This window comes from Oryzias melastigma, linkage group LG17, assembly GCF_002922805.2.
Source record: "Oryzias melastigma strain HK-1 linkage group LG17, ASM292280v2, whole genome shotgun sequence".
NCBI lineage: Eukaryota > Metazoa > Chordata > Actinopteri > Beloniformes > Adrianichthyidae > Oryzias > Oryzias melastigma.
The window spans coordinates 29,684,742-29,697,976 of record NC_050528.1 but is presented as its reverse complement, the minus strand read 5'-3'; the positions used below and the strand labels follow the sequence as shown (position 1 = coordinate 29,697,976).

General features: G+C 36.8%; 1 protein-coding gene across 8 annotated transcripts in view; it reads right to left on the bottom strand.

The window, feature by feature from the left end:
- Positions 1–13,235, bottom strand: part of LOC112152128 (lysine-specific demethylase 2B) — a gene marked incomplete at its 3' end in the record, with an annotated part of 13,985 nt that continues 750 nt past the window's right edge. Inside the window, 9 exon segments of one of the 8 annotated variants that reach the window (XM_024281445.2) lie at positions 1–50; positions 1,815–1,978; positions 2,094–2,207; positions 3,332–3,501; positions 3,617–3,670; positions 3,789–3,882; positions 6,280–6,548; positions 7,605–7,708; positions 10,373–10,643. In XM_024281445.2, the coding sequence (XP_024137213.1) occupies positions 1–50; positions 1,815–1,978; positions 2,094–2,207; positions 3,332–3,501; positions 3,617–3,670; positions 3,789–3,882; positions 6,280–6,548; positions 7,605–7,609 (920 nt within the window). 8 annotated transcript variants of the gene reach the window in all.

The window sequence follows — 13,235 nt, the reverse complement described above, 5'->3', positions numbered from 1 at the left end:
TCTTCCTCCTCCTCTTCTTCTTCTTCTTCCTCCCGTTCTTGGCTTTTTACCTGATGAAAAACAAAAAAGATGTAACCACCTTTGAGTAAGACTGATGTTAAACATGCAAAAAGGGATTTAATTCATGCACGATTGGAGGCAATTTACTTAAAGACTTCAAACTCAAGATGAAGGACAATTTAGTAATCATTCTTAATGTTGACTTGATGTGTTTTTAGTGTTTGTTGTTGGCAAACACAACTTGCCCTTTAGCTTTGCAGCTAACAGTGGTACATGTAAAGAAATTTGCATTAATTTGCACTGTAAATATTACATTAAATCAGTGTTTCATAAATGGTGGTGCGATGGCAGGGGGGGGGAGTTTAGGGCCAAGGGTCAGTCCTTGGCCCTAAACTATTTATTATCGATGTTAACGATTTAAGCTCAATATCCCCCAAAAATAATTTCATTTTATTTGCAGACGACACAACATATTATTATTAAACGGGAGACAATATTGAACATATGATAGAGGTGGTGCAGATTGAGTTAGAAAACATTAAATCGTGGTTTGACGGAAATAAACTATCATTAAATAGTGACAAATCATATTTTATGATATTTAGTAATAGAAATACAAACAATACAGTTGAATTAAACATAGATATTAATATCAAAACAGTAAAAGAAGTAACATTTTTTAGGAGTTATTATAGACGAAAAGCAATTTAGGAAATCACAAATTAACAATGTCAAATTCAAATTAGCAATGGGAGTAGTACACAAAATAAAATGGTTCTTAGACGGTAACTCATATCCATTACATAATTCTTTGATTATGCCATACCTGAACTACTGTATAGACATTTGGGGTACGACTTATAAAACATATATTCATCCAATCTACGTGTTGCAAGAAAAAAGCAATGAGAATTATTACAAAAAGTAATTATAGGGACCTGTCTAATCCATTATTTATTAAATTAAAACTATTAAAACTTTATGAGCTTATAAACTTTAATATTTTGAAATTTATTTAAAGAGTAAATATGAAATGCCTTCCTCCTAATTTAATGAAAAGATACATGAAAAGAAAAAGTAAATTTAATCTAAAAGGACATTAAATAGTTGTTAAACCAAAACACAGAATACTGCTAAAAGAACGATGTGTATCAGTATATCGAGTTAATAAATGGAATAGAGCGTAGAAATTAAAAACAGTATCAAGTTTTAAAAACTACATTAAAAACAGTATAATCAATGACTCTAAAACTATCCAATACAAATAACAATTACTCATCCCTGAGGTATGATGTTCATTTCTCACTGGTTGATGTTGTAAATATAAGATTTTGTTTTTTTCTTTCCCAATCTTCTCCTATTGTATAATGAATCAGTCGAATGCTTGTGTATTTGTATCTTTTTTATTGATTGATTTGTTGATTGTTAAAAGGGGCAGACAAAATAAGTTTCTTCTTTCTGTCCCCTTTTCATTTTTTTTTCTTTTTCCATCATGTTTGAGTTTACAACACAAGTTTATATTGTATGTTTTTTATTAAGGAATAAAAATGAAATAAAAACGAATTATTTAGAACTATTTTAGATTTTTTATTTTATTTTATTCTTTAGTGGTAAAAAAGGTGAAATTTTTGAAGAGATATAAGTTTAACTTGAGCAAATTGACTAATTATACCAATGATATTTGAAGCAGTAAGTTGTAGGGGGGGCGAGTTCTTCATAAGAGAATTAAGATTGAGGAAAAACTGCATTAAATAATTTTTTTAAAAATCAGAGTTTTTTGGGGAAACATCTTTTTGTCTTTCATGTTTCCTTACCTCTTCTTCTTCGAGCAGGTCTCCTTCGTCTTCCTCCTCCTCCTCTTCATCGGAGTCGTTCATGTCCTGGCTCTCGCGCTCTCTCTTCAGCCCGTCGTCCTTCTTGCTGCTGGAGTGTGGAGGTGAAGTCACCTCTCCTGGCTCGGTTTTTATGCTCTTAGCTTCTGGCAAACATGGAGAGGAATTCATTACCAACCATGAAGTGAAGCTCAGACAGACACTGCAGCGCTCCAGAATCTCTTTGGGTCCATATTAAGATCTTTAGGTTAGTTCTCCTACCAGACTTCTTGCTGTGGTCCTTCTCCATACGCTCCAGGCTCTCCAGCAGGTCGTCTACTTTACTTTTAATCTGAGTTAACTCGCGTTTGATAGTCTGCAGCTCATCTGCTCGCACTGCAAGTAAGACGATAAAATAAGAATCAATCAAAAAGAATAATGAAACAAACACTCTAGAGTAATAATAGCAACTGTATAACAACAAAAAGTAAAAACAATAATGAACACAACGGGACACAATTGGAAAATATACGGTATTGTGCACTTAAAATGAAAGCATTTTTGCTGATCACCGCTAGCTCTGCAAAGAAAGTGCGTTTTTGTATCAGCTCAGGGGCGGTGCTGTCACAGCAGACGCTTCCTGAGAGGGGCTGTTCTCACTCTGTGACATCAGCATGTGAGAACCCGGTCATTCTGGTGGGTTGGGAGGGGCTGGTGCTCAAATCACAGGTGTTTAGAGGATTGCTCAGAAATGTGTGAATGGATCAAAATACCATTTTAGGGTTGTTTATAGTGAGGAATTAACTTTATAATACACTTAAAAGCTCAAAAAGTGGATTCTGCATGGTATGGGCCCTTTAATTAGGACTTGGTGGGTCCTCCATTTTGGGCTGTTTAGTTAGTTTTCCTGATGATATGCTCGCCTGACCTGAGATGATCCTGAGGATAAACGAGCTTCAATGCTAACTCCATGTACAGATGCGATCTGAGGTTCCGCAGGGCGTTGGTCTGACAGCAGCGCGTTTTGGGGATTGCGGAAAGTCGACTTAAATATCTCAACTTTAGCATGCGACACGTTCAAAGTCCAAAACCGACATGGAAGAAAATCTGAGCGTTGTCCTGAACTTTATGATGGGTTTTTTATAATAATAAATAAATATATAATGTCATGGTTCTGTAGTTCTATTTTGTTTTTTTCCTCCTAGGACTAATGCAGGACAGCAATTTCATCAAACTGGGTCAAAGAGAGATGGAAGTACCGCTGAAAGCGGCCGTTATTCAGACACAGCTCCTGCAGCAGGAGCGATCCGACAGAATCTCTGATCTCATGAACCCAGACATGGAGATGTGAAAACCAATGTTTCTGTAGAGCTCTTTACAATAAATAAAAGCATTGTGAATGAGATACATAAAGACACTGTTCCCATAGCGATCAGACTAAAAACTATTCTTGGTAGCGTCTTGCATTAAGTTGGTTCTGTGAGGTTGTGGTGGTGGGACGGGGCGGTCGGGACACTCACTTGTTCTAGACGATGAAGTCCTCTGACTACTTTTGGAGGAAGAAGAGAAGCTGCTTTTAGTTCGCCGGCTGCTTCCTCCACTCAGGCTGACCCGCGGGCGTTTGGACGGGATCACAGCTCGGGACAGAGGAGGAGGGGGTGCGGGGACGCGGGACGGGTACGAATACATTCTGGTATAAAAAACAAGAGAAGGGTCGGAATATTTAGAGTCCAGTTTGCATTTTGAATAGACTAGTGCTCAACAGGAAACAACGAGATGACCAAAACGAGATTATTTTAACTCACCTGTCATAATAATCTCTCTGAAAGTCATAATCGAGGTCAAAAGATGAACTGCTACTGCAGGAAGAGAAAGCAAAGAGTCAGAATGAGGAGGCAGGATATCATCATCTTCTGACTGCTGTCAGGCCAGCCCAGCCTGACCTCCACTAACACTACTCCTCTTCAGAACACTCACCTGTACATGTCACCAGCTGAGCGCTTGGTGGTTTTTGATCGGTGCGGTTTGGGTTCTCCGGCCAGGTTGATGTCTGAGGAGCACATCCCCACATATGGAGGAGAAAAAGAACATTCACGTAAACTGATGTTTTTCTTCCAGCACCAACCAAACTGGACCCAATCATTAGCTAGAAGAACATTCAATGCAGCCTGTTCTCACTTGATTGTGACATTTCTACAGGTAGTTTATGTCAGGCCACAAAACAAGACATCTGTGTTTTCAAACTAAGACCATCTCTGATATCTAATGTGGATCATTGACTGTATAGGAGAACTGGACATAGCACCTGTGACGTCATCCATAGAAAATGGCTTGGTTCCAGTTCCAACCATATGAAGTCAATTGAGTCACCATTTTTCCGCAATACGTCCACGCTTGAATTAAGGAGAAATTTGTAGACGGGATGGAAGTGACCTAATAACAGAGCTTCAGCACTATTAATAGTAGTACTCTGAATAGAGTGGGAATAATATTAGAAATAACACTTTAACCCTTTAATACCTGAGTCGTCGCCGGCACATGGCGTTATAAGGAAAATTAAGAGAAAACTTTAATTTCCCTTTTGATCCTTTTTTTGAAAGCTTGCTACATCTCTGATCCAATGAGACGCTTCCTAAGAACAGCTGTGTGACCTCTGCTTTACCAAAAATAGGACAATAAACAGCTCATCTCTCACGAGAGTAAATGTTGGTTCTCAACAGAAACCAAAAGGCCTTTCTGCTAATACAAACCCCGATTGTCTTCAAACTTCCTGGTTTGTAATCTTGCATGCAAACCGTCTCTCTTTACATCAAATTCTTGGGAAAAAAACTTGGAGCGAGCTTTAGTGAAGCTGCAGGGAGATCAAACAAGGCAACATGTGCGTGCATCCATAAGGATTTTGCATATTCACCCCAAATAAGAACTGCTATTATGAATACTCTGAATAGAGTGGGAATAATATAAAAAAACACTTGAACCCTTTAACACCTGAGGCATCGCAGGTGATGCTTAAACACAAAAACTTTAACATACTATAACTTTTAAACACGATCAAATGGACCTTTTTCCCGGCGACGTCAGACAAAATGGCGACAGGGCCGGAAATGCAAATAGTCACTTCCGGTGTTCGGGTTTAGAACGGCAAAGCTGACAGCTGAACGCTGTTTGACACAATTTTACGTAAATAATATGGAAAATAATGACAGGAAATGAACTGTATTTAATTTCCTGTCTTAGATCGTTCACAACTCTAAATACAAATTTGAGTAATTTTTCTGAATTTGAGGTTCTATTAAAAATATCGACCTTTAATTTGAGCAGATATTATTCTAACGGGTTCCATTTTGATCTATGTTATTTGGACGTGTTTTAAGTGCGATCAGCACAAAAACCGATGGAAATTCATGTTGGCCACATGTAGGCTAGACTAAGATGCTCATTGCTGCATGTTGGCCGTGTGCTTTAACTGCTCCCAAGGCTAAATGTAGTTGTTGTAATAAGAGGTATTTGTTGTTTTTGGGGTATTTTAAGGGGTAATTGTAAAAATAGGAATGTTTTTAACAGGAATATTTTTTAACAGTTTCAGATTATTTTGATCCTTGTTTACCTTTATTACCCTGCAGGAATCAAACACGATTATGAGCAACAGGAGCTACGTCAGAAAATAACAGTTAATAGTTTTTATTTACTGTCAGACACGTTGAAATTGTCTGACTATAGTTCTGTTTTTAGTGATTTTGTGAACACAGAAATGTAAGCAACTTTAACTGAATAGAAAAGATCTTCTGCTGATCTACGTCTCATCCCCGTCGTGGAAAGCTAGCATTAGCATTAGCATCAATTAGAAGAAGAAAATCTGAATGACCTTCATAATCAAACAAGCAGCATTCAGTGAAGTACTTGAACCTTCGTCCAACTATGATCGAGTTATCAGAGAGAAATAATCCACGACTTGTTTAATATCATCCATAGAATTTTGAAGAAGCAGCTGTGGAGCGTTCTGCAGACAGGAAAACTGATATTTGATCTAAGAGGGAAAACCAATACTACCAGGTAGGATATTTAGAAAATAAATATTGTAAAAATTTTGGTTACAATTGGTTAGGTTACCTTTTATTATTTACGTAAAATCGTTTTAAACAGCTTTTAGTCAGCTTTGCCGTTCTAAACCACAATATAAAACCAGAAGTGACTCTGCGCACTCCACGTTTTATGTGACGTCACCTAAAAAAGATCTATTCTAATAGATTCTGAAGGACAAAAGCAGATTTTCTCATTCAGAATCTACTGGAATTACGTTGATCGTGTTAACAATGAAAAAAATTACAGTAAAAAAGGTGAAGGACAGTGAAAGTTCATCTGCTGACCCTGGCTGAGCCTGACTGAGGTAATGTTTTGGAACTATTGAATACAGATTTCAGTCTCCTAACACTGTGTTTTGGAAATGTAAATGAGTCTGAGCCCTCACCGAGAACTTGACCGACAATCATCCTCCCGTCCTCCCCGGCGACGGCGGCCCGGGCGTTCCTCTCATTGGAGTACTGAACGAAGGCGTAGCCCTTGTGGACAGAGCAGCCTACGATTTTGCCGTATTTGGAGAAGATGGCCTCCACGTCTGCTTTGGTGACCAGCAGCGTGTTGAGGTTGCCGATGAAGACCCGCGAGTTGAGGGAGCGTGGGTCGGTTTTGTTGGTGACATTGCTGCTGGACATCAGGCTGGAGGCTGAGGATGAACGACTGACAGAAACACAGAGAGACAGGAGAAGTTCAGAGGCAGGGCGGCACACCGGACGTGCACCATGTCCTCCTGCTGCTGTAGCCCAGACTGATCAGTGTTCGGAAGAACGCTGGAAAGAATCTACAGAGTTTAGAGTTTCAGGAAGGTGGAAGTGGTTATAGTGGAAAAATTGGGGGGATTTTTAGCTTTTTTATTTGTATTTATTTTTTAACCCTTTAACACCTGACGCTTAAACACAAAATCTTTTAACATACTGTAATTTTTCAACCGTTAGCACGATCAACGTAATTACAGCTGATTTTTTTTTCTTCAAAAATCAGCTGGAATTACATTGATGGTCCTAACAATTAAAAACTGAATCAAAGAACAAACACTGGAGCTCCGGTTCTAAAGGGTTAAACAAAAAAAGGCATCACGGTGCCTTAAATCAACTCAAATATGACTCAATTACACAAAAATGTGATTAATTAAAACCAACAACCACATCCACATTAATGAGCAAACATTGATACACCAACAAAGCACGTGGACTGCATTTAGAAAGGCGAGGTCAGCCACTGCTTTAACCACCCGAGTGAAATAAAGATGCTTCTCTCTTTCACTTTCATGGTGGAGCTCCGTAACAGAATACAGTTCAGACATCAAGTTTAGTCATGAACCTGGGAGGTTTTATTAACTCACTTTTTAAGGAAAATATTTCATGCTCATCTCTAAGAGATTTAAAAAACTGATATTTATAGGTCCACAGGCCTAAAAATCCAATGTACCAGAAATAAACGTGGATGCTCCTTGTTTTCTGGAAGTATAATTATTTATTTAAGGATGTGACTTTGATTGCTTTATTAAGATGCAGGAAATGGCAAAAAAACACTTAAATCCTCCCAGATTTTCATGAGCTATTTGGAAAACAGAAACTACCTCATTAGTTTCTCACCCAAAAAGGTTTTTTTTGTGACTAAAGAGCACGAGTGTGGTAGGTGAACTATGAGAGCAGCAGAGGTGTCAACAGTGTTCGCCCAAGCCCAGCTGACGGGGCTTCAACATTCATCACTCACTCCATAGCGTCTGTGTGCAGGGCTGTCGTCTGATGTGTGACACTGGGGCTGGGCTCTGTTTGGGCTGGTGTCTTGACCTTTACCTTCGCCCCTCTCGATTTATACTGAGGTGACAGAAAACACACCTCAGTCAAGCTGGGCAGGATTATCTTGAACCAAGTCTTACCTGGCTGGCGTGTGTGCAGAGGTCAGTTTGAGAAACAAACAAAAAAAAGCAATTATACTTCTATAAGGAAGCTACAAATCATTTGGAGACAAACTAAAAACTAATTAAAGGTTTGTGAATATAAAAGTCAAAAAAAAGTTTTCATTTTAACATGTATTACTAAATGTTAAGGGCCTTAACATGTGGTTTTTGAGGTCACTTCTGCAGAACTCCACTTTATCCAGTCCTGGAACAAAAGCAATGTGTGTAATTCCAGCAGAGTTGGAGATTTGACTAACAAACAGGAACGGCCCATCTTCAGATTAATTCAAATGTCTTCGTGATGTACAATATCAGTCAGCTCAAGCTTTTGACTTATTCCAGTGTTATTCCAAATACTAAAGAGTGAGGACTGCACAAGTTAAATGAGTAATATTACCTTTGATGAAGTTTGTTTTGCACTATAAAGTCAGACTTTAGCCTCCATTTTTGCACAGTTGGGGAGTCCACGTTTCAATATGAAAAAACCTGTAGGACTAAATTATTATAAAAAGATGTTTTTTTCTGGTTTGCAATGACTCAAAATCAAGATTAGAAACTTAAAACCAGCACACTTAGTTTTCTTGTTGCCTCATGTCCCGATTTGATAGTAATGTGTTGCACTTTATTTAAAGACCCACTCCAATGTTTATGGCATTTTTGACATGTTGGATTTTTCTCATGATGGAGGACACATAAAAAGAATTTAAGATTAAAACTACATTTCTGAATATATCTTTATTCAAATCGTGTTGGATCAGGAGCTGATGGAAACCTGTTGTTGGAAAAAGCTTCGGTTTGTGACGCAGCAACTGCAATAGGTGGACCAAAGTCTCCATCTTCAACTCAAATTCTCACGAATCCACTAGCAGACAAATAGATCCATTAACGACATCATTTTCTGCAATCTGGCTCTAAACTGTAAGGCTGGATAGTTCTGATATCGCTCCCCGTTTTTTGCTACGCTAAGGTTAGCTTGGGTTTGTGAGGTGCTATAAGTTAGCAGGAGAGTGTAAACAAAGTGCTGATGGGAAATTAGTGGAGGCTAACTTCCATGCCACAACTCAAGAGGTGAATATCTGAAGAAAATCTGTCTAATCTGTCTTTTTTAAAATTATCGCTATGAAAACTGCACAATCATAATTAAACAATGGGAATGATTTTACAATTTAAAAAAAATAGTTGGAGTGGGACTTTAAAGTCAAAAGCATAATCTATTCGTTTCCGCCTCATAAATCACACTGCTATTGGATGGTATGCCTTGGTGAAAAACATTCAAAATGATCTTTTATTTCTGAAAATGCAAAACAGATTTAAATTCACAAATTTCCTTAAAAGCAATTATTTATTCAATTTTAGGCAAGAAAACAAATGTCTCCTTTATTATTTGGCTACCTATGTGAATTTTTAATGATTTTAATTTGAAAACTAGTTTGATGAGAAAATATATTAAACTTTGGAATGGAAATGTGATCATTTATATATATATGCATATATATTTAAAAAAATGTCAAAGGAAACTGTAAACTTGTGGTTTAAAATTTAATTAAATTACTGGTTTTAGTTACCTTGTTGATATCCTTGAATTTCTGTGGGGATAATGGCAATTAGTTATTTTTATTTTTTATAAAAAGCTCTCTGGCTTCATTCTCATTTACACTAGGAAAGGGGGAATTAAAAAAAAAAAGGTCCAGCATGCACCTGGATCTGAGTAAAAGTTTTAAAGAGGTGAGATGAGTTTGATAAACATACAACAACCATTATAAATCTTTAATACAAAGTGTTTAATATGTTTGTGATGTTGAATGACAACACAAAAGCCGCTTTCAGTCCACAGCATTCAAAATCGGGGAAAAATACCTCATCTTGCACGGGAAAAAAAAACAAAAAAACAAAAAATCCTTAAAAAAAAAAAAAGAAAAAAAGAGGAAAATGTGCACTCAACAATTCAGAAAAGCAGTCTGGAAATTTACTAGAGAAAAAAACCCTAAACCTCTACAAAACACTGGCCTGGACAGCGACCCCACCAGGGTTTAGTTCAGAACACAGGCCTTCCGCGGGGCTCAAAGCCAGCTAGCATGACTAACATTAGCCAACCACCTCAACAAAAATGACACGGCAACCAGAATAGCTCCTTTCCACGCAAAAACCAAAACCTGAAAAAGTCTGAAGAGCAGTCGACAATCTGCAATGAATCATGGGTCGGGACGATGCTGCAGCAACCAGAGCAACGGAGCTTCTGACGCTGTTAGCTAGTGCTAACTGGCCGAAAAGCGAGCCAAAAACAAATCAGTCCAAGCAAGGAAAAATCTCCAAAGATCTAAGAAAAATTAAAACTAAACAAGCTTGCAAAAATAGTTGAAACAAACTAAAATGCATCCAAAGCGAAGTGTCTTTAAAACCACAATCAGCATCTCTGCCTTTGAGGGGGATGATTCCCATGTTAGCAAAGCTAGCTACCCCGCTAGCCAGCTCATTATGTCTGTCCACTCGAAAATAGAAAAAACATCGTCGAGGAAAAAATCCAAAAAGAAAAGAAAAAGGAAGGAAAAAATAAAAAAAATGTTGGGGACAAAATACTCACCACGACCTTAACGAGTAAAATGTCTTGCTTTCTTTAAAATTGTGTCAATTTGAAATTTAGGTCGTCCTTTGATGCGCAAGCGGTTCGCCCCCTTGAGCAGCGAGCTAGCTTTCTTCTAGCCAAACGGCTGATGGAGCTGATTATGCTGCAGAGCCGCTTGTTTTCTTTGCCGGGGCAGCTCGATGACGATACATCTGCAATTAGCGTAAAAAAAGGTAACCGCCCATCTATCGGTGCAATCCGGTACTTAAAACCATCAATCCTTTCCATCCGAGAAAATTCCTTCTTGTTTGTTATTAAAAGTTAAAGTACAAATATTCTTTCTCTCAATGCTTTAATTAAAAAAAAAAAAAAAAAAAAAACAAGAGGGAAAAAAATTACTTTAAACAACTGAATTGGTGCTATCTTGTAACTTTATTTTTCAACCTTTTGTTGAAACAAGCTCAAAAAGATTATAGCTGTACATTATCATACAATTTTGAGATTTTATAGAAAATAATAATTCCTTTAACAATAGGAAATATGCTGATAAAATGTATATTTTATATAAGTATTTTAAAAAAAATACAGTTATTTTACTTGTGCCGTTGTTCTTCTATGCTTCCACTGTTAAATAATAAAGAAAACCTTTAATATATATATATATATATATATATATATATATATATATATATATATATATATATATATATATATATATATATATATATATATGCTTTGTAAATTACTTATGCTCTTTAAAACAAATAAATAAGGTATATTAAAAAAACTGTTACTGACCACTTTTTCATTTGTCTGATTTAGGAGATTATTTTGGGATAAAAAAAATCGTATTTTAATACTTTGGGAGGCATCTTCTAATGATTAACATTTAAGTTCTAGTTAGTAGTTCTATGGTTATTAGATTACAAGAACATTCCAAAGTAAAACTTTCTAGATTTAGAAAATAAATTGTGGACATTCTGCAGACGCAAACTTTAAATTATTACCTTATCTTGCCACAAGGTGGCGACAGAACACAGTGGTGGTGAGTACTGACAATCAGTGAAAATGTTAATATTTCTCTGGGTTTTGTGTGGTTTGAATTTTATTACGCAGCAAATACAAATTTTGGCATTTGTTGCTGTAATTACTGAAGCATATTCTCAAAAACCTACCTAAAAGCATGCATGCAGAATAACAAAGCAACAGAACGTTAACAGGTACCACGGTCTATTTTTGTTGGACATCATAAAAAAAATTGCAAAAATATGATCAGTTTTTCTCTGTTAGTTGTTTTAACTTACAAGTTTAATCTAAAGTACATTAGTTATGTCAAATAATTTCCTGACTTTTTTTAATCCTTGTCTTTTCAATTTTGTTTCCATTTAGCATCTTGTTAGCTTTGCACTTCTGTACAGGTAATTAATGAGAACTGGATTCCTTTACATGTAAAGGTGAAAAAAGTTGTTTAGTTTCATAAACTGAAACAGAAAACAGTCATTTACTGAAATAAGTTTGACCTTGGCGCAATTGACTTCTATGAAAATTAGCTGCAGATCTGTGAAACAGCTGTGTTTTAGTTTAGATTAACGCTTTATGTAACCCTTTGTTTAAGTTCTCCTGTTGCCACTTCAGTGAAAAGGCCCTGCAAACAAACCAGACTGGGACCAGCTGTTTTCTGTTTCTAGCTAACAGTGAAACTCTTATGTCCCAATTTTTATGAAGAATATATTCTTTTGTGGATTGTTTTTTTCCATCTGGTTTTGTTTGGAGCACCATCCCAGTGGACTTGTTTACCACTCTGTGCATTATCCCAGGAATCAGGGCTGCAGTTATGCTGAGCAGTCCTGTTTCTGGGAAACAAGTTTCTTACTTTCTTTTTGTGCATCTCTCATTCTGAACGGAGTGATCACAGGCGGATCTTTGACTTTCAGATGATTGATCCAAAACTACTAATTTTCAAAATGGGCCAGTAAAAGAAACAACCTCTTTCTTACTTCAGAACGGAGGTGCCAGGATGATAACTTGGAACTTGTGTGTTGTTAATTTTCACATCAAACATGCAAGAGGATGGCACAAAGACCATAGAAACTGTACCCACCAGAAACCAGAGCACAGGGTCTGTGAGGTCACAACTGAGCACCTCAAACACACTGAACCTATGAGAAGGAGTGCAGTAAAACCATGTCAGTGTTGGAGGACTGATGGTGGACCAGAGAGAAACTTCTATTAAACATAAATGTGGCCTCTAAATTAACCCTTTTTTTTTTACAGGAAATGTTGAAGGTTTGATTTATCTATGTTTCACAAGTGACGACTGACTAAAAATATTTGGTTTGTTCATCGGAGCCTGTTTCTAAACCAAAACTTCACACATGTGAACAACAGAATTATTGTTTACATTCCATATTTGTGATCCATGTTTTTATTACATTGAGATGAAAAAAGTGTAGTTTTCCAATTGCCTTTTCCCCCTTTTATTGAGATACTTCAGCTCTTCCTAATTGCCAAAAATGCAAGGACACTGGGAACAAGTTCCCCTCACACATCCCCCTCAATCACAATTGGAATTTATCATCTAAAATAACTTGTTTCTTGACTTTATAGCCAAAGATTTAAACGTTTTTCATTTTACTACATAAAAAAAAACGCTAACGTTCCTGGCAAAGACCGTACAAGAACAATAAATAAAGATATTAAAATAAAAACTTAACGTGAAGATATAAATAACAGAAAAGAGTCTTGCAGAAAGTGTGTGTAGCCTGTGTGTATGTGGTGGTATTTTTTATGAATTTATTTTTTTGGCCAAACTAAACCAAACCCATCAAATGTCTCTAATGTTTTTGTAGTACACTTTAATGAAGTACTTTTGGTAAGGGCA